Raw genomic sequence first — 22,397 nt, 5'->3', positions numbered from 1 at the left:
GCGAACTGTGCAAAAGGCCGATCGATCATGCTAAGTTCCTCCCAAACTCCTACCCTCACAAGGATTGACTGTGATATTCCATGAACAATTGCCATATGGGAGTATAGAAAAAGAGGAAAGAAGTTATAATAATAATATTAAATAAATAAATGAAAAAAAAAAAAGCAATTTTTTTCTGAAAGTACCTTCACATTTCACTATGGTTATTATCATAAAAAAAAATTAGTAACACAGATGGAGGTAAAAATGAGGGAAGGAAGCATTAATATTAATTAATTTTTTTTGCTGTGTATGTTCGCATTATATAAGCTTACATTGGACAAGATCGTTTAAGGTACATTACTCTTCTCTTTTGATTCCCTTCACTTTTCAATTTATCAATTCATTCCATCAGTGAAATACAACGCCACACTTTTCTCCTATTTTTTTTTTTTCAAAAAGTAAAGCCATTAGTATTGTGAAGAGTTATATACTTAATATATAGACGACTACCCAATCATGAAAAAAAGTAGTGATACATGCATTTTGATTGATTATATATATTGGTATTTTCATTAATTTCAGATATGGGTTTTTGAGAGTTGAATCGGCTTGTACTTCTTCTCAGCTCGTCAGAACCTTATCGTATTCGTACATTTCGAACGACGAAATTGGAAAGGGATTTGCTGGGTTTTAAGTTATTATAATAATGGGTTGAACAATATTTCATGAAATTATATATAATTACTATAAATCTTCCTATCGTGATATCATATAAGGCGTTTTCGTGGATTTATTTTGTCATTGTCCAATTATAATATACGTGGTTTGATAGTAGATATAGATTTTTCAGGAAACAACATTATGTTTATACGTGGCTCCCCACTTGTATAAACATCATGTAACAAGATATAGATTTTTCTGTTTTTCTGTTTTTGTTTAAATATGAATTTGAATTAAATATATATTTTTTGTATTAAATAAATATAAATTTGTTTAAAATAAAACAAAATTATATTATTTAGATGAAATATCAGGTGATATTTTAATATAATTATATTGTATTTTATAATTTATTTTAATATAATTTAAAATATCACCTGATATTTATTTTAAGGAAGCAGTTTTATACGAAATATCACCTGATATTCATTGGATATATACTGGTCCAATAAAGGTACTCTACTAAAATTGATGATTGTTATAAGGTACTCTAGCATATATGTATGTCCACTATATATATAGCTCAGTAAGTCATCGACTGTAGTGTCTCTTCCAACTTAAAGATTTTGAGCAAAAGGCTGTTCTTACTGCATAGGTACCCTTTCTTCTCTTCCCATCTCTTAATTTTTAGTTCTTCAATTTTCCACAGATCTTCTATTAATTAACTCATTCATATTCACATATATCTAATAATTAATCTCTTAATTAATTAGGCCATTAACTATACATATCATACGTAATCTTGAATTAATCTTCTTTTTAATAATTTTCTCAAGAAAGGTCATTACGCATTCTTATTTGTTTTCGCCTCTATCAGTTGACACAAGTAAATTTTTGTTATTTCTTAGTAAAGTCTGCAATCCTATTGTTACACACTTGGCCATCCTTCTTCCTCAGCAAAGCTCTTATTTGAAGATCAAAACTTGGTATATATATCCTTGTGTGTCTATACCAACATTTCAAATTATTATTTTCTATTTTATTACTGTGTACTACATTACTATTTTAATTTCTATTTTTTCTTAATGCAATCAATGATGTTCTTTAGATGTTTTACTATTTCCTAAGTCCTATTGGCTTTTTTTTTTCTTTGGTGTTTTAGAAGTCTATGCAATTTGAATTGGAATTTATTTTTTGTATTAAATAAATATACATTTTGAATGGAATTGGATGTAGAGTGTTTGTATGGTCATTATCATTTTTTATTTACAATGTCGTTTTTCTTGTAGGTTCTTGCCATTTATTGTCGGTTTAGATTATTTGTGTTGTACTCTCCATTTGAATATCAGGTATTTTTTTACTCATTTTAATTTATATTTATTAATGTATTTACTGTGATGAATTGAAAACAAAAAAAAAAAGATGATTTATTAAAAAAAACCAGCCTATGATAAGGTTGGCCTTTTTTTGCATTTAAATTATGTAACCAATATGAATATCACACCCAGTAAATACATTATGTAACCAATATGATAAGGTTGGCCTTTTTTTGCAATTATTATAATATATGAGAAATTATTGGATAGTAATTTGCAATTATTATAATATATGAGTCGCACTTTTAATTATATTATTGGAATACATGGCTGGTTTATTACTTTGAATTTCCTATGTCTACCAGCAATGGAAGACTTGTTATGTATATTTATTAATACGATTTTTTTGCATTTGAATGGTGATTTATTAAAAAAAACCAGCCTATGATATTCACACCCAATTAAGGAGTGGACCTTAAGATAATGTTTTAATTAAGAAATCTAAAGGATATATGATAAGGTTGGCATTGGAAAAATTCAAGAATTGAGACCTGTATATGTCAGATCTTGAATGATCACTGTGTGTATATATTTATATTTATTTTCTGCTTTCTTGAGCAATTAAAGTGAGATTTTCTCAGTTGGATATATCAAAGTTCTCAAACCCAATCTCAATATTGCTTTGCATGATTTTACTCATCTTCACAACTAAATTTGATGCTTTTATATACATGTTAATTACATATTTAATCTATACTTATGTTGTGTGCTGTCTCTCGAGATATAGATTTACTACAATTTAGCATGTGATCATGTTGATCATTTCATCACTTTCACATTTTTTTTATTTAAATGTGCTTATCTCCATTTTTTTTATAAGGAACTTGATTCTTTTCTGTGACTGAGCTCATTCGTTATATACAAAGCTTCATTATTATTATTTTTCTTTTCATTCTTTTCATTCGTTGTATATCAGTTCTAAAAATATATACTTGTCGAGTATAATATTATTAAGTTATTGTTTATATATTTGATACCCGGAGATACTCTGTGAGTTTGTTTATATTCAACATTGTCGTTTTCCACGGGTACTATCATTCAATGTCGTTCTTCTTGTAGGTTGCTGTCATTTATTGTCGGTTTAGATTATTCGTGCCGTACTCTCCATTTGAATATCAGGTATTTTTTTACACATATTAATTTATATTTATTAATGTATTTACTGTGATATATATATATTGAGGATAAAATTATATATCATGCATAATAAAAATCACACATTATTTTTTCTTTATATTTTTTATAGATATATTAAATATGTACATGATTGCATCACATTTGATGGTCATGTATTTATAGATATTAATTTTTTCTATTAGGAGTGAAAAAATTGAACATAATAATTATATTAAAAGATTTGTTGTAATTCAAGTATAATTATATTTTTAAACAAAATCTGTAAAACTAAAAAAAAAAATATATATATATTTAAAAAATATCATTTTTTGTTTTATTTATAATTTGACGTCTTCCAGTTTCTTATATTATTATGCGGGGAGTTGTTTTAGATTTTTAAATAGTTTCTTATATTATTTTTTTTTTAAATTTAAAATATGATAACTTAATAATAATTTTAATCTATTAAAAACGTAATAATAGTTTTAATAATAGGAATAAGATTTGCATGGATGGCTTAATTAGGAAATATATATAGCCAAAATCCATGTACTTATCCTCATTTCTCGTTAATTCTCTCCGACTTTATTTATATAAATATATATATATATATATCCTACAAATTTTCAAAGTTTTATTTTTAAACCCTAGATACATATAAATATATATTAGACTGAAATTATATACCCTAATCAATTAAGGGCCATCTAGCGGTTTTACCTGACAAGGCTTAATTATTAATTATTTTCAAGAAATTGAGGTACGTGTGTGTGTTGATCTTTAAGGTTTTTTTTTTTTTGGTAATATGATATAAATACATTATTGTAATTGGAGGTAATACGTGTGTGGTCACAATAGTTACATGAATATGTAACGAAAGGTAGAAAAAATAGAATAAGCTTGGAAAAAACGAAAAGACCAAAAGATATATACTTTAAAGTTAAAAGAGCCTCATAATTATTATCCTAACCTTAATATTTTATTGATGTATAGTGATGGTTGACGTCTGAAACCTACATTTTCTTGATTGACATAATGACGGATGGTAAGATTGTACAGATACCATACTTAAAAATTTAAATTCAAATCTACATAAGATTAAACCATAAATTTCTAAAAACATTTATGTATTGCATTTTGATTTTCTGAAGATCAAAACACACGAGCTTCTAAAAGAATCTCATATAGAGATTTGCCAGAAGAGAAGAAGGAAGAAATACGTAGAAAACAATGAGAGAGATATGCTAAACAAAAAGCATTGAAAAACTATCAAATTGATACGACTAATTCAAGTTATTTGAATCGTAACAATTTACCCCCATGTACTGATGATCATGCGGCATCTACAAGTACGCAACATTCGTATTATCATGCTGATAATATTAACAATTCTCGACAAGATAAACATGGTGACAGAGTATCAAAGAGATCTTATCAAGATCTGGATTCTTCAAATGGATATAGTGATAAAAATAATCTCTGCCAAAATTCATCTTCCAATAATAATGGGAGATTTGATCAGGTATATACAGAATACTGCCTTCATTTTTCTAATTGATCCTACCTTCGGTTTCTTCTCATCAGTCTACCTAATAAAAATTACACAAACAGATCCCATCTGTTGATCTCGAGAACTCAGTTAGCCAGACAATTATGTCAACAACTTCTAGAAGTAAGGGTTACTCCAACATCACAATATTTGTTTTATATTAATATACATTCATAATAACAAAATATCAGTTTGCTAATTTGACCTAATTAAACCTTTCATTATGTTAGGCCCATCGCAAAATAGGATCACTCGATTTCGAGATTTGCTACAAAATGTGCCGTCTGAAGCATTTTCACTTCCGTCGGTCCCCATATGCATACATTGTAAAGCAAAGAGATTTATCCATGAAACAAATGGATTCTGTTGTGCAGATGGAAAAATTTATCTGACCACAAATGAAGTTCCAAATGAACTTTATGAATTATTAACCTCCAACACAAGTGATTCTGCACATTTTCGGACATATATTCGAACTTATAACAACCAATTTGCATTCACATCGTTGGGTGTTAAATATGATCAAAATCTCTGCCAAAGAAACAACGGAATATACACTTTTAGAGCACAGGGACAAATCTACCACAACATCACAGATTTACTTCCTTCTGATGGTCATCCTTCAAATCTCCAATTATATTTTTATGACACGGAACATGAGTTAGAGAATCGACTATTTGATTCACAATACAGAATGCTCCCAACAGTCACAAATCAACTCATCCATATTCTTCGCATCAATCCGTACTCTATTTTCTTTCGTTCACTTGGTGATATGCCAGATTTGAAACGACAAATAATACATGTTAGGAGTGACGCTGGCCTAGATCAACGTGTATTCAATGCTCCTACTTCGTCACAAGTAGCGGCAATATGGGTTGAAAATGAAGATGATAACCAAATGGGAAGGCGTGATATTTTTGTATATAACCATTCCGGTAGACAATTCAAAGTTCAATATTACTACGGCTGTTATGACTCACTGCAATATCCATTGTTATTTCCGTACGGTGATAATGGTTGGCATAAAGGGATTGAAAGGATTGGAGAAACCCAATCAAGATCTGTCGGACAAACTCTAACAACAAACCCTCGACGATCATCAAATGTAGAAAAATTATTAGCAGCAGAAGAATCAAGTAAACAATCCTTGAATATGTAAAAATATATATATATTTAAATATATAGGTACAAATCACTCTTTGTTCACATCTAACAATATTTTACTCCCTTCAATTCAAACTGATGCAGTATCAGTCCAAGAAACGAAAGTCCCAAAAGTTTCGTGCCGTGAATATTATTGCTTCAAGTTACAAATACGGGAAGATGAAAGATCAATTTTGTCGCTCGTCTCGTCTGGCCATCGCAACAATATGCAGTAGACATGTATATCAAGATGGAGTCTTCAAGATTGGATTATTATAGAGGCCAGCAAATGCACATACGAACAGAATTATATCAAGGTATAGTTGACACGATTACGCTGGGAGAACGAGACGCTTCTAATGTTGGGAAACGAATCATACTCCCTTCGTCTTTCATAGGAGGACCAAGAGACATGAGGAAGAGATACATGGAGGCTATGGCGTTAGTACAACGCTTTGGTAAACCTGATATTTTTCTAACGATGACATGCAACCCAAACTGGAAGGAAATCACAAATGAATTATGTCAACACGAGGAGAGCCAAAATAGACCTGATCTGGTTGCACGAGTTTTCCATGCAAAACTAGAGGAATTAAAGGACAAGTTATTCAAGAAAGAGATATTCGGCAAGGTCGCAGCATATGTCTACGTTATTGAGCACCAAAAAAGAGGTCTTCCACATGCACACTTTTTAATTATATTGAAAAGGGATTGGAAATTACATGCTCCTGAATCCTTCGATGAGATCGTGTCAGCAGAGATTCCAGATAAAAACTCTAACATCCACTTGCACAAGGCGGTTGTAAAACACATGATGCATGGACCTTGTGGGGATTTGAACAAAACAAATGTTTGCATGAAGGGGGAGAATCCACGTTGCAAAAATAATTTTCCAAAAAAGTATGCTCCATTTACGTCTGTTGGAAATGACTGTTTCCCTATTTATAGGCGTTCAAATAATGGTGTGACCGTAAAGGTCAGAGGGGCAACATTAGACAATTGTTGGGTTGTTCCCTACAACCCATATTTCCTTGCCACATTTGACTGCCACATGAATGTAGAAATTTGCTCTACAGTGAAGGCGGTAAAGTATCTCTATAAATACATTTACAAAGGCTATGATCGTGTTGCATTCAACTTGGTCTCCGAAACAAACAACCAACAAGTTGATGAAATACATCAGTTCCAGACAGCTCGATGGATTGCTGCCCCTGAAGCAATGTGGAGAATATACGGATTTATTGTAAATGAGATGTCCCCAGCAGTATATAGCTTGCATTTACATCTCAAGAATCAGCATACGGTTACATTCCGAGGAAATTCTGACCTGTCAAACATTACTAATTCGGAACATTACAAAAAATCTATGTTAACAGAATTCTTTGAATTAAATAAAGTAGATGAAAATGCAAGGATGTTACTGTACAGACAAATTCCTGAATACTATGTTTGGAACAATCAAAACAGAAGGTGGACTCCACGAAAGAAAAAAGACAGTAATAGGACGTATTGTAACAGCAAACCCATTAGAAGGCGAAAGATATTTTTTGCGGATACTGCTAAATCACATAAAAGGCCCGTTATCTTTCGAAGATATCAGGACAGTACATGGCGTATTGGCGCCAACATATCGTGACGCAGCAACAATGCATGGATTGCTACAGAGAGATAGTTGCTTAGAAGACTGTTTACACGAAGCATCCCTTTATCAAATGCCTTCCAGTTTGAGGCGATTGTTTGCAACAATATTAGTCTACTATAATCCGAACAATCCCAGAGAACTTTGGGAACATTTTGAGGAACAAATGTCACTCGATATCAAAAAAACAGAAAATGATACACAAAACGTAAGATATCAAGTATTGCGGTCGATATCTTCGACAATTGAGTCTATGGGAAAAGACATTAATTCATACCAACTGCTTGACGAAGACATCATCTTTGATAATGACGAATTTCAATCCAGAGAAATTAACGATGAATTGAATGTAGAAATTCCAGAGGAAGATGTTACAGCGTCAGAAAGACTTAATACTGAGCAACAACAAGTGTACAATGCAGTAATGGATAGTATTTCATAAAAAAAAAAAAAGCAATGCATTCTTCGTGGACGGGCCCGGTGGGACAGGTAAAACATACCTATACAAGGCGTTACTTGCAGTCGTACGATCTAATGGTGCCGTGGCACTTGCAACTGCTACATCAGGTGTGGCAGCATCTATTCTTCCGGGAGGTCGTACAGCTCACTCACGTTTCAAGCTTCCCCTCGATGCCGATGGAAAAAGCACATGTTGTGTAAGCAAACACAGTGCACTGGCTAAACTACTTTGTGCAGCAAAATTAATTATATGGGATGAGGCCCCAATGACCCGAAAACAGCACATAGAAGCGTTAGATAAAATGCTACAAGACATTAACGATGCAACCTTACCATTTGGTGGAAAGGTAATTGTTTTTGGAGGAGATTTTCGCCAGGTGTTACCTGTGGTACAAAAAGGAACGAGACAGGAGCAGATAAATTCTAGCTTGGTATATTCATACCTGTGGCCTACTTTGACTAAATTTCGACTAATTCAAAACATGCGAGTCAGGCTGGATCCGTTGTCTTCGGACTACGTGTTGTCGGTGGGCAACGGCACGCCACCAAACACAATCAATGACATAATAAAAATACCACATGAAATGCTTGTACCGTATGATGACGACAACAGTTCCTTAAATATCTTGATAGAAGACGTTTTCCACAACATTCAGCAATATCTAGAAAATGTGTCTACCATGATGAACCGTGCAATACTAACACCAAAGAACAGCTTTGTCGATGAAATAAATTCGTTGTTAATTGGACGATTCCCAGGAGAAGTCCACCTATACTATAGTAGGGATGAGACGGTAGATAATACTGAGCAATCGGTAATGGAGGACTTCTTAAACACTCTAACTCCGAATGGATTACCCCCACATGAATTAAAACTCAAAAAAAATTGTCCCATAATGCTGCTTAGAAACATTAATCCTTCTGAAGGTTTATGCAATGGAACACGTTTAATATGTCGGGCATTCGACCAAAATGTCATAGATGCTGAAATTGTCGTGGGACACCATATCGGAAAAAGAGTGTTCATTCCAAGGATACCGTTCCTGCCAAATGTGGATGAAAATAGTGGTTTTCCATTCAAACGAACGCAATTCCCAATCAGATTGAGTTTTGCAATGACTATAAATAAGTCCCGGGGACAAACATTGGATTACGTTGGGATCTATTTACCACAACCTGTTTTTTCACACGGTCAGTTATATGTAGCAATATCACGAGCAAAGACGTCATCAACAGTTAGAGTCCTGATCCGACCTGTGTCAACTTCGCAACAAGATAAGAACTTGACTAAAAACATCGTGTACACAGAGTTATTAGCATTATCTTGTTTAAGTTAATCTCTTCAAACAACTTGCAAAGTGACCGAGTAATTAGCTATCCTAAACTCATGCATATCAATCTAAGTACTTTTTTTTATATGAATTATAATTGCTACCATATTAACATTATATTGCATTAATAATTTATTACATTTGAAATGCTACTTGTACACAATAATTTTTAATATTATTTAATTAACAATTAACAAAATATAATTATTAAATGTGCATTTCAGATGCCGACTCTACACCAATCAGTTGATGACATCACTCCAACCATAGTTGGATGGAAAATAAAAATGACAGTTCTACAAAAATTTCCACCACGAACAAGCATGAGTTCACCAGTCCGATATCAGAAGCTGTATTTATCTGATCCAAAGGTAAATTTATTCCTCTTTTTTTCAATAATATTAGTTGCACATTGCTAGACAAGTTTTAATTTAAATAGTTATCTAATACAAAATCTAATTGCATGTCTTATATTGATAAACTTTACACAGGGGACGAGAGTAGATGCAGTAATTTTCGCAGACGATATTGAAGCTTTGGAGGACACTTTGCATGAGTTACACACCTACCACATCGTTGATGCCCGTGTCACCGTAACCCACCGCCAGATACCTTAAAAATGGCACAAATTACCATTTTAGTTGGACGCTGAACTCAAAAACACAAGTTGTTGAAGTCCAAGAAGAAGACAAACAAATTTCTAAGCCAGTCCATGAGTTCGTTTCGTTTAAGAACTTGTCATCTGACAAATACTCCAACACACCACAAGGTAACTTCGGATCCCAACAATATACCAACATGACAAATGATTTACGAAGTTTTAACTAACATCACATTCAATTTTTAGATATCATAGGAGTAGCTGTCAAAATAAATCCAACAAAAGTGGTGAACACAGTGTATGGACAGCGAACCATACAAGAAATTTATCTAATCGATGACAGGTATATATAATATAACATACAAATACATAATGATAATCTTCATTGGAGCACTCATAATAATTTCATATGGATTTAAAATTATGATACATAGCAAAACTAATAATTACCATTACTATTTTCAATTACAGTTGTAGCTTCCACCCGATATGTTTAACTCTGTGGGGTGCTTTGGTACAAGATATCAGTGAAAAATTGTCTGAAGTTACTGGAAACAACCCAATAATAATGGGAACAAAGATGATTGTTCAAACTAAGAGAGGTACTTATATACTAACTACCACCATATATATTTCTATCAATTTCGTACACTCAAGTATTCTAAAAATATTATTTTCCTGTCGTTGTCAAGTCGTGAATCAAGTACAATCGAAATCAATCCTGACAATTATGAAACAACTACTCTTCATCAATGGTACGACTCTTAAACAAATTGATTTACCTTCATTAAATATCATTTTTTGATTATGTGACAGTCAGTAGTCCCGTGATCCGTAAGGGGAAATACCGGGTAAGCTGTGCAATCCCACACCGCCTGGGGAAGGTCAAGTGGGATGATTCTGAGACTGTGTAGGTATGGGACTACACAGTTGAAGAGAGCTTAAATGGATTGATTGGTACTACCTATGTCAACAAGGTGCATCTTGTTTTTCGGTAGCCCATCTCGAAAGAACTCCACAGTTAAGCGAGCTTGACTTGGGAGCAATTTCAAGGATGGGTGACCTCCTGGGAAGTTTTCCCAGGATGCGTGTGAGTGAGGACAAAGCACGCTGAAAACACTCGTGTTGGTCTGTAGGGTCGGTCCATCAATCCAGGAAGCAGCCAGAGTGGCGTACTCGTGTATAAGAGTCATTAGTCGTGGGTGTAAAGGGCCCAATGGAGGCTTGAAGCGGGGACGTTACAAATGGTATCAGAGCCTTGACCCAGCCGGAAGTGTGGTCGACGAGGACGCTCGGACCCCGGGGGGGGTGATCAGGATGGGCCGTAGTCCCGTGATCCGTAAGGGGAAATACCGGGTAAGCTGTGCAATCCCACACCGCCTGGGGAAGGTCAAGTGGGATGATTCTGAGACTGTGTAGGTATGGGACTACACAGTTGAAGAGAGCTTAAATGGATTGATTGGTACTACCTATGTCAACAAGGTGCATCTTGTTTTTCGGTAGCCCATCTCGAAAGAACTCCACAGTTAAGCGTGCTTGACTTGGGAGCAATTTCAAGGATGGGTGACCTCCTGGGAAGTTTTCCCAGGATGCGTGTGAGTGAGGACAAAGCACGCTGAAAACACTCGTGTTGGTCTGTAGGGTCAGTCATCAATCCAGGAAGCAGCCACAGTGACGTACTCGTGTATAAGAGCCATTAGTCCGTGGGTGTAAGGGCCCAATGGAGGCTTGAAGCGGGGACGTTACAGATTAAATAATATTGATTGTTTATTACTTTAATAAGTAAGCTAACATTTAAATTACAATGTCAAGGGCTGAAAATAACAAAGCAGACATAAATAATATTATTATTCAAGCACCTACATATCAGTATTCTCCAAATTCATCTGCTGCAAAACGAGAATATGTTAAGAACAACGAAGTTACCGATTTGGTAAAGCAATTAAAACCAACTCAGGTAAAAAGAAAATATATAGTAATACTTAACACTTTCAAATGTATAATATATATTGCTTAGTAATTACTAATTACTATCTTGAGACATCACCAATAATGTACTATTATTGCTTAGTAATATATTTATGATTGCGACATATATATTCCGTTGTTTCTTTGGCAGAGATTTTGATCATATTTCACATTACTTGTTAGTGGTTATTATATTTAACAGCCTAGAACAAGAAAAATAAATTTATATATTCGATTGTCATTGCTCCCATTTCATTATTACTAACCAATTCAGACTGTATAATTAGTATAGTTATTTATTTGTTTTATGTGTTTTAAGAGCTTAATAATATTGAATTAATTAAAAATCATTGATTTTTTTTGTAATTAATATACACAAAAAATTAATTAAAAATCATTGATTTTTTTGTACTTAATATAATATTGAATTCTATTACATATGTAGTTATTATTGGATTGAAGCTGAAATCATATTAAAAAATATCAACCAAGATTTTTATTACATGTCGTGTGATTTTTGTAATAAGAAACTTATGTTCTACAACGACAACGAAGAAACAGATTGTGAAAATCCAAAATGCGGAAAAAGATGTCTTCCTACACCACGGTAAGCACATTATAACTAAATTAATATTTGAACTTCTTGCATATTCATACTAACCGTTACATATTCTGTATAAATTATTAGTGCAAGGACATATGTACAACTCGACGATGGTACAGAGTTACTAGATGCTGTGATGTTCGGTGATGTTGCAGAAAACATATTCTCATGTACTGCAGTTCAATTAAGATCATATTCGGACGAGGTAACTATAAAAAAATAAATATGTAAAATTTATACATTTTCGTACATAGAAATACATTAAAACTTATAACTAATCATTTTTTTTTTACAGAAACATAAGTTGTTTGTCCAAAAAACTACGAAGCAATTATCAGCCAAAAAATGGAGAATTCAGTTGTACGTAGATGCAAACCGAACAATGACTTCAAAGTACATTTAGTTCACCATTCAAGCAGTTGAACCAATGGAAGATTAGGAAGAAGTTACCTTCTTTTTTTTTTTTTTACAGTAATTTTATTTTATTTAGTGTTGAGACTTTTCTTGCTGCTAAGCTTGTTTTTCTTTCTCTTGACTTGTTATTTATGGATTTACATGGAGTAGTGTATGCAAGTATTTCATATACCCAATTTTCTAAAAGTAAATAATAAGTATTATTTTATTATGATTTATCTATACCTAATTATATTTTACCAACCAATTTTAATAGCACAAATATTAATTTGATAAAACAAATTATTCGTATGATCATACCTTTACATACAATCTAAATAAGAAGAAATAAAAAAATAAAAAATAAAAAAAAACCTAAACTTTACCTAAAACTAATCTTTACGTGCCTCGGCACGTAATTCATACCTAGTATATATATATATACTAGCAAAAAACTACGTGCGAGGCACGTATATTAAATTTTATGCTAGGTTTTTTTTTTATGTTATTTGAAAGTGAGATTATTATTGAATACTGAATGCAATATATTAGTGTTTAAGAAAGCTTAATGATTTAAATATGTTCTTAAGTTAATCCAAAAATAAACTAAAAATTGATGTTCCAATACTTAAATAAATATTACTTAAATGGGGGTAAGATAAAAAGAAAATTAAAAATCAATCTCTAAATTGTTGATAATTGAAGATAACATTAGTCTTAAAATTGTAGATAAGAAAACTAATGATAGTCATTGGTGGATTTCAATGAGGAATACATATATATATAAAAATCAAATTGTAAATATCTATTGGTTTGCTGAATTCTTTAGGTGTATGCAGGTCGCTAAACGGAATGAAATCATAGTTTGGTGCTGATATCTGGTTGTCTTCTGTTTGGATTTCTTCGATCTCTGTTCTTGAGTTCAATGTCCAAGAATATTTGTAGTCTCGCTTTTTATCGAAAGGTGGGGTTGTTTTTTTTACATAAGCGTTGCTGATGTAGTAAGTGTGGAACACTTCCAAAGTGTTTTCTCTAGCATCAATTTCAGTGCCAAATATTACTGCTTCAACATCATTACCCTGTGTTCATTTTTAAGGAAAAAAATATATTTATGAAATAATAATCTGTTGGAGCGTGTTTATAGTCAGAATTCGGTAAATATAGCATTTATTAGTAGAGTATTTACAATTTCAACGGTAAATAAACTAATTGTATACCTTTTTATCTGCTAACATAAGCTTTTGATATTTGAGTGGTGAACTCTTGCTTGTCCGCTTTCCAGATTTTTCTAACACTCTTATTTCAATCTTAAAAGAAACAAATGAAGAAGCGATGAATGTTAACATTAAAATTTCATATTTATCTTTATTAAAAAAAATATGATATTAAAGTGATGAATATTAACATTACTTGGGAGAATAAGCAGAGAGAAAAATCTAGAGAAGAAAAGAAGCGGTGTAACGGCCAACAAAAAAAAATTAGAGGGTATATGATTCTGTTATATATATTGGAATGAAAAAAGACAGAGAAGAGATGAAATAAAAATAGGTTTTGGGTTGATGACATATATTATTATTCTCAGCTAGCTATGATATAAATTAGAATAAGAATGTCCAAATTATAATAGGAAAAGGAATACATAGATATTTAATTTTTAAATTCTTTATGGCGAACTAAATAATAAATAAAAAAAAAGATAAAAAATAAAACAAAAGCTAAATAACAAAAAAAATAATAAATAAAAAAAAAAGATAAAAAATAAAATAAGAGCTCGTATCATTTTAATATGCCCTGCTAAATGTTCATTGAATACCTGTAATTAGTTTACTAAATACAAAGTGCACAGCTAATACTAATTAATTAGTTAGGCTTTAAATCGATGTGTATAGTACAATATGAGACCGAATAACTGAACTTGGTTAATCCTTTTTCTCTTCTCCATAGAAAAATAAAAGTGATGTTAATAGACAATTAGAGCAAAAATACAGTTACAACTTACAAACCAGATGCATTAGGCATTAGTACAATACAAATTACATTTTAATCTTTGCTACGGACAATATGATTGGATCACGTACGGACAATATGATTTGGAAAAGAAGGCAATTTTGTTGGAGTAGATAATGTTTTGGACCAACGCCGAAACTGAATTGGAAGCTTTAATTCCCTTGGGCGAGTCTCCAAACAGCACCAAAACCAGGAAAATAACCCAACATACCTCAAAACAACGCATATCTTCTCCACCACAGCACAGAATTCATCTTCTTCTCTACTCTACTGAATTTCGGTCTCCGTCATAACTAAGCAGAGATCGCCTGGGCCTATAGGCCCAATAAGAAGTTAACGGGCTTTTGGAAACTACAGGCCCAATCGAATTTGAAGATTGGGAAATTGAAATCAGTGGTTTGCAATCTCCATAGATCAAATAAGCAAATACGCAGCCAACTATGACAACCACCATAGGAGACATCGCAGATACCCAAAATAGATGTGGCCTTTTCTGCTTCTGAAAATTTCTCGTATATATAAATATTATATAAATGTAAATAAGAGAAACATTTATTTGTATAATTAATATTATATATATATATGTAAGCTTACAATATATCTGGTAAATTGAAGGAAAATAAGGAAGATTGTGTCCACTAACGCACTCTCCCACTTCCACTGCAAAAAGAAGATTGACTTTAATTAATTCAATTGCCAACAACTCCCAATCTCATGGCCGAGCCCGTTTGGGCTCTGATTATCTCCGGTTTCTCTTTACTGTGATTGGCTAGCGGTGTTGTGTACGCTAGGACGCGATGCAGAGGATTATGGTGTACGGAACTTTCCATACACGAACGACTTGGCTGCATTGGTTGGTAGGAGGGATTTAGATGGAAAGCGGCTCTCAAGGCAATGTTCGAGTTTTTAGATTCTAAATACACAGGTGGCCAACTCCAACAAAACAACTTTTCTTTCTCGATTGTTTTAGAATATTTAATTGAGGGCAGAGGTGATTCAATTGTTTTAAGATATTTAATTGAGGTGATTGTTAATATCAGTTCAAATTCAAATATTTAATTTAGGATATTTATTATTATTTATTATAGATAAATAATATTTTATTATTTTATTAAATAAAAATTAAAAGTACCCATAAAATTCTTAAAAACCAAGAATTTCAGGTATACTTTATATAGAATAGATATATATTGGTGTTACTAGTAAAAAGTTACGTGCGAGGCACGTATACTAAATTTTATGCTAGGTATTTTTTATTATATTAAAAGGTAATACACTTAAAAATATTTATCTCATCTTGGTTCAACCCAATTTTATGTTGTTCCCATAGAATTGTGTGTTAGATATGAGCTTAGAAGAATAGTATTCGTTAGAATGGGTGCCAGCAATAGCGGTGCTGATGTGAGTTTTATCTTTTGGGAAAAATCTAGCTACTCCGACATTACAATTACACCTAGCCTTTTAAAATGAGCATCATCAAAAATTTCAAGGATTATAAATTGAAAATGATATCTTGTTACTTTTGGTGTGCCCAACAAACTCTCTAACGGATGACATTATATTTCGCATATCCCAAAGCTGTTTAAAAGTAAAGCAATATAGCAAGGGAATAGAAGACTTACTCAAATAAATAATTACTTGAGCAACAAAGGATAACTCGCTAATAGAACACTGAATATTACACCCAAATAAACAAAAAGTGAGGAATCGCAGCAGAGAGGCCATGAATCACGACATAGAAGATGAGGCAGTAATTCAATAGCAATATAGGGTTTGAGGGTTTGAGATTTAGAAAAAGAAATTATAAATGATTATCCTAAATAATCACGATTGGTTGCTCATCCTTTTGGAGTTAGTTATTTTATTGAGAATTTTCAGAGAATGTGTTTCCGGTTAGGTTTATACGATTAAAATTTAAAAGTAATATTAATGTATTTAAAAATTAATATTAAAATACATCTTCATAAAAAAAAATTATTATTTTTGAATAGAAAATTATTTTAAAAAAAAGTTACCCATAAATTTCTCATAAACCCGATTAAAATTTAAAAGTAATATTAATTTATTTAAAAATTAATATTAAAATACATCTTAATAAAAAAAATATATTATTTTTGAATAGAAAATTAATTTAAAAAAAAGTTATCCATGAATTTCTCATAAACGCAAGAATTCAGTTATATAGGCACACTTTATATAGAATAGATACGTAAGGTTAGGGCTACAAATAGATATTATAATTATATATTGGTGTTAATTATAATTATATTGGTGTTATACGTATAGATATTAAAAAATAATTATATTGGTGTTATATATTAATAATCTATATTTATTGGAGAAGTTTTTTTTAAAAAAAAAATATATTATAATTATATATTAGTGTTAATTATAATTATATTGGTGTTATACGTATAGATATTAAAAAATAATTATATTGGTGTTATACTTATTGGTGTTATATATTAATAATCTATATTTATTGGAGAAGTTTTTTTTTAAAAAAAAAAAAATATTGAAAAAAGACTCGGTGGCTCAAGGATGGAACTTTTATATTAGTTAGAGATTTTTTTAAAAAGTAAAAACTTAATACGAATCATTTTATGAATCATTTAATATTAATAAATCGAATAAAAAATTAAATAAATGAGAGAAGTAAAGAGGAAATAGAAATATGTATTTTAGTTAATTAAATAATTTTATAATAATTATAAACTTAATAAAAAATTTAAAAAATGAGAGAATTAAGGAGAGAAGAGATAGTGCTATTTGAAGTAATTTCAGACGGCCACGTCACCGCCTCATACTTCTCCTTTATATATATATACTAGCAAAAAACTACGTGCAACGCACGTATATTAAATTTTATGCTAGGTTTTTTTTATGTTATTTGAAAGTGAGATTATTATTGAATACTGAATGCAATATATTAGTGTTTAAGAAAGCTTAATGATTTAAATATATTCTTAAGTTAATCCAAAAATAAACTAAAAATTGATGTTCCAATATTTAAAGAAATATTACTTAAATAGGGGTAAGATAAAAAGAAAATTAAAAATCAATCTCTAAATTGTTGATAATTGAAGATAGCATTAGTCTAAAAATTGTAGATAAGAAAACTAATGATAGTCATTGGTAGATTTCAATCTTCATTTTCTTTGATAGAGACAATAGTGTAATTTTTGTATTTTGCACTTTTCATTCTAGTTGGGTCCGCATATATCTGGATTATCCATTTTTTCTTTGATAAATTGAATATGGTAGTGTCGACAAAGCAGCGGTGTTCCTGCAAACAGTGATGTATTTTCATTTAAGATGATTAGACATGGTATGCATAATTTATTTAATTAAAAAATCAACATATGAAAGGCATGTAAAAGTAGACAATTTAAAATATATAAATCACTTCCGTAAATCCAATAAATATACTAAATTACTAATAATCATAATAATAACAATAACAATAAAAGTCCTGGATTCTGATTAATCTACCTCCCAGCAAAGACATTAGGATCCAAGATGCCAAAACGACCTACAAATTCACGGAATGGCTTTCTTGTAGGATATCCAGCACAACTAATCCTAATGGCCTCCATAACCCCCTGAAATAAGAAATTTATCAATTACATTATGTACATAATGCAACCAAACACAATCAATTGGTAGTGACACAAGAACATTTGAAAGACCACAATAAAAAACATACCCCGCAACGAAGCTGCTGCAAAATATTGCTATTCTCAAATATAGAGGGCTTCAGAAGATTAATGGGCTTTACACATCTTATGTAGTGAGGCTCAGTAACACTCAACGTTTCAAGCAAAGACTGCAGTTGTTGCTGTATAAAGTACAAGAAAGATTGTCACCATAATAGATCTGACTAATATACCCGAAGATATAAATATTAGGAAAGAAAAACAGACCTTAAAGCGAGAGCCTATTGAAGAGAATTTCGATGATTTGGATGATTCTTCTGGTAAAGGAGGGAACAAGCCTGCAACAAAAGAACAATTGGAAGCACCCAAAAGTTCTTGATATTCAGCAACAACATAATCTTTGTTCTTATCCAAGAAGAGCTCCGTTTGATAAGTAACCTGACAGTACAATGTTACCATGGATATAAATATTGTACAATTTTTTGCATCCTCTTCCACAAGATTAAATAATCAAAGTATTTTACAATAATCCTGTTAAATTTCACACTTACTTCTCCAGCATAATGACAAATTGTGAAGGAGCGATACGTTGTATACGACAACAAATAAACATAGAGAAGTTGTTCATTGGATCCATAGTATTCAATGTTGAGATCGAAAGTTTGATATTAATCACTAACAATAATATCTTGTTTGTCCTTTATCAATACAATTAATTTATTGAATTCATCCCACAACTTAATCAATAACGGTGAGACTTGAAGAATGGAGAGCCCAACCAAATTTGTTGGAGCATTTGTAAATGATCGACAATGAAATTCAAAACTTCACAGATTAATAATAAGTATGTACACCAATTCAAAACACAAATACAAACTCAATCCTAAAAAATCTGAAGTAATCATAAAAGGATAAAACCATATATAAGTAAAAGTATTGATTAAAGAGACAAATAAATGCAAAATAAAATTAATAAATTATATTCCTGATATTTTAATATTATATTTATATATAACTGAGTTTTTCATCACCCCTCTAACCACCCATTCAAAATTTAGGATAATTGGGAACACATATAATTAACTTTTTATATATACTGTATACAGATGTGTGCCTTGAATGGAACAATAAAACTATAGTAACCACAGTGAAAAAAGAAAGAACGATAACTGATGAAGGTGATTGGTAGGATTGAGTCGGCAGTTAAACCCATTGAAATTTGACATTTATTAATTAATATTACACCAAACAATATCTATTCTATATAAAGTGTGCCTATATAACCGAATTCTTAGTTTATGAGAAATATATGGGTGACTTTTTATTTATATTAAAAATAAAATGATTTATGAGAAATTCATGGGTCACTTTTTATTTATATATAATAAAATAAAAAATAAAAAAATCCCATTAAATCCAAAAAAAAAATTCTAGATTTTCTTTAATTACCGTATTTCTAACTCTATTTAATTATTTATGCCTCTTTTATAAACCCTATTTGATTAAAGTTAAGATTATAAGATTAATTTAAATTATTGTTCATATATTGCTTAATCCTATTAATAAAAAATAATTCAATATATGAACCCTATTTGATTAAAGTGAAATAATTCAATATATGAACCCTATATGATTAAATCACTTTAATCAAATAGGGTTCATATATATTGAATTATTTTTTAATAATGGGATTAATCAATATATGAACAATAATTTGAATTAATCTTATAATCTTATAATCTTAACTTTTTAATTCAATTATTAATTATTTGTCACATAATTATTAAGTCTTTTCACTTTAATTTTCTTTTTGTTGATGATGCTAATTTATTCATATTAAGGTAGTGTTCTACTAGGGGATCTAACGAGTTTCGCCCCTTCGCTATTGACCTCTAAGAGTTCAAATTTCAGTATTGTATAAATTTTCAATTTGTTCTATTTCTTATATTAACAGAAATTTTGCTACTTTTTTTTTTTAATTTACAACTTTAATGTTTATATCTTATTAGGGACATTCATGGAAATTTGAGTTTCTTTGAAATATACGATTAATGAGCATTACTTTTTGATCGTATTGTGTTTTCCATGGCTGAAAACCTCAATAATCTCTATCATTTGATATCAAATAAAATAAAACTGTCATGATGTATACATTATGGTTATTTAATGAGTAATTAGTGTGTTGAAATTGTCAAGCTGATATTTAGAATTGTTTATAATTGAATTGTTTCTTTGTCAAAATAAATATTAAGTATATTCATATGTTTATAGGTTTATCTATTTTCTCTTAGATCAATCATGCTCATATAGCAAAAAAATCATACTCATATAGACATGTTATTTTCATTTTGTAATTTAGATCTTCTTAATCATTATTTAGTTCACTTAAACCTTTTAGGTACTCTATTTACAAAGATCTGTATTACATGTATTATTTATTTTTGACTATGAGGAGGTGGATTTCTTTATTGGGAAACATATAGTCTGACAAATTATTGTTCATATATTGAATAATTATTTTTGATTAATGGGATTTATATATATAACTGTGTATATTGAATTCTTTATTCAAATAATTATTTTTTATTTTTACGTGATTATTTATTGTTCATATATCTAGAACCCTATTTGATTAAAGTTAAAATTATAAGATTAATTAATTTATAATTTCTTCCTATACACATAATAAAATTTAGTATACGTCCCTTTGCACGTAGCTTTTTACTAGTATATATATATATATATATATATATATATAATAAGCAATAAACATATATTATTATGTAGATTTTGATTTGAGTAAAACCACAAGAAACCAGGAACCGACTCGATCGCGCTCTCTTTGAATATTTTGATTTGATCACATGCATATGAAGATTAATTAAACTGTAAAAGAAATAAAAAAAAAAAATACCTTTCTGCCATACTTCGAGAATGGGACTACAGCGGGGGCTGCGTCAACCTGTACACAAAAATCAAAACTTTTTAGAAAAATAAAATGGAAAAGCAAAGAAAAATTTAAAAGACAAAACAAATGAAAGAAAAAAATTCAAGTGTAAACGTACTTTAATGGCGGACTGGTTGCTGGACTTGCTCATTACAAGAACTGCTATATGAAAAAGTTAGGGTTTAACAAGGAGAAGAAGAGAGGTAGAGAGAAGAGAACCCAGAAAAACCCAAGGGTTCATGAGAAGAACGTCTCCGATTTTGATTCCTCGATCTGCGATGAAAGAGTTCCATTTTGGTCCTTCGATCTTGACAGAAGTGATGCTACTGTCGGTGCCCGTTGAGAATATCGGAGTTACGCTATCCAAGAATTCTGTTGGGCATCATGCGATATAAATTGGGCATCATGACGAAGAAGAGAAGAAAGAGGTTTGAATTGAAAGGGGAAAAGCTATTTTTGAGATTAATCCCCGGTTGTTTTCTTTTTAAATGGGGTGTGATTTTATTTAATATCAGTTCAAATATTAAAAGGATTTGTTTTATTATTATTTTATTATATATAAATAATATTTTATTATTTTATTAAATAAAAATTAAAAGTCACTCATGAATTTTTCATAAATCAAGAATTTCAGTTATATAGGCACACTTTATATAGAAATATATATATAGATTTGAACATTATAGCCATTTCAAAAAAAAAAAAAGAACTTTATAGTTAATAATGTAAATTGTACCCTAACAAATGTTAAAATCAAATTCTTATATACTATTAAACTAAACACTAATTATATTAAATAATTTCGTTGGTAGGCTACATACAAATAAAAAATAAATAAATAAATTACGGCATAAATACTTAATGTTTCAGATTTTATACACTTAAATAGCTAATGTTTATTTTTAGAGGCAAAAATACCTAATGTTACAATACTCTTACACCGTTACTACCACTTCCATTAAC

The 22,397-nt window shown here is 30.6% G+C and overlaps 2 protein-coding genes and 1 long non-coding RNA gene across 5 annotated transcripts; 2 read left to right on the top strand and 1 right to left on the bottom strand.

Moving 5' to 3' along the window:
* The first annotated feature begins 28 nt into the window (after positions 1-28).
* LOC115708604 (uncharacterized) lies at positions 29-9,849 on the top strand. 3 transcript variants are annotated; one of them, XR_009685219.1, is made up of 6 exons: positions 29-334; positions 565-1,628; positions 1,932-1,991; positions 3,078-3,137; positions 9,483-9,629; positions 9,750-9,849. It is a non-coding gene; the product is annotated as an uncharacterized LOC115708604 (long non-coding RNA). The 3 variants fall into 3 exon arrangements; XR_009685220.1 differs by having other exon boundaries at positions 29-1,297; positions 1,551-1,628; XR_009685218.1 differs by having other exon boundaries at positions 29-1,628.
* A 2,407-nt stretch (positions 9,850-12,256) lies between these two features.
* LOC133032626 (uncharacterized) lies at positions 12,257-13,056 on the top strand. Its single transcript, XM_061106670.1, has 3 exons — positions 12,257-12,434; positions 12,516-12,636; positions 12,727-13,056. The coding sequence occupies exons 1-3, from the start codon at positions 12,331-12,333 to the stop codon at positions 12,832-12,834; spliced, it is 333 nt and encodes a 110-aa protein (XP_060962653.1). The 5' UTR covers positions 12,257-12,330; the 3' UTR covers positions 12,835-13,056.
* Positions 13,057-13,433: 377 nt separating this feature from the next.
* On the bottom strand, positions 13,434-14,241 carry LOC133031839 (uncharacterized). The gene is made up of 2 exons (XM_061105564.1): positions 14,042-14,241; positions 13,434-13,903 (listed from the first exon to the last, which is right to left on the bottom strand). Exons 1-2 carry the CDS (start codon positions 14,168-14,170, stop codon positions 13,586-13,588), a joined length of 447 nt encoding a protein of 148 aa, XP_060961547.1. The 5' UTR covers positions 14,171-14,241; the 3' UTR covers positions 13,434-13,585.
* Positions 14,242-22,397: the final 8,156 nt, after the last annotated feature.

Source organism: Cannabis sativa, chromosome X (genome assembly GCF_029168945.1).
Source record: "Cannabis sativa cultivar Pink pepper isolate KNU-18-1 chromosome X, ASM2916894v1, whole genome shotgun sequence".
Classification (NCBI taxonomy): Eukaryota; Viridiplantae; Streptophyta; class Magnoliopsida; order Rosales; family Cannabaceae; genus Cannabis; species Cannabis sativa.
Note: the sequence above shows the minus strand (reverse complement) of the source record. Positions and strands in the feature narration are given on the sequence as shown.

What these genes read in the sequence shown, in the direction of transcription:
- LOC133032626 (XM_061106670.1), top strand. Translation starts at nt 12,331, where the DNA reads ATGTCGTGTGATTTTTGTAATAAGAAACTTATGTTCTACAACGACAAC. An exon ending in AGATGTCTTCCTACACCACG is followed by an intron (nt 12,435 to 12,515) that starts GTAAGCACATTA and finishes ATAAATTATTAG; the next exon opens with TGCAAGGACATATGTACAAC. An exon ending in TAAGATCATATTCGGACGAG is followed by an intron (nt 12,637 to 12,726) that starts GTAACTATAAAA and finishes TTTTTTTTACAG; the next exon opens with AAACATAAGTTGTTTGTCCA.
- LOC133031839 (XM_061105564.1), bottom strand. Translation starts at nt 14,170, where the DNA reads ATGTTAACATTCATCGCTTCTTCATTTGTTTCTTTTAAGATTGAAATA. An exon ending in TTATGTTAGCAGATAAAAAG is followed by an intron (nt 13,904 to 14,041) that starts GTATACAATTAG and finishes AAATGAACACAG; the next exon opens with GGTAATGATGTTGAAGCAGT.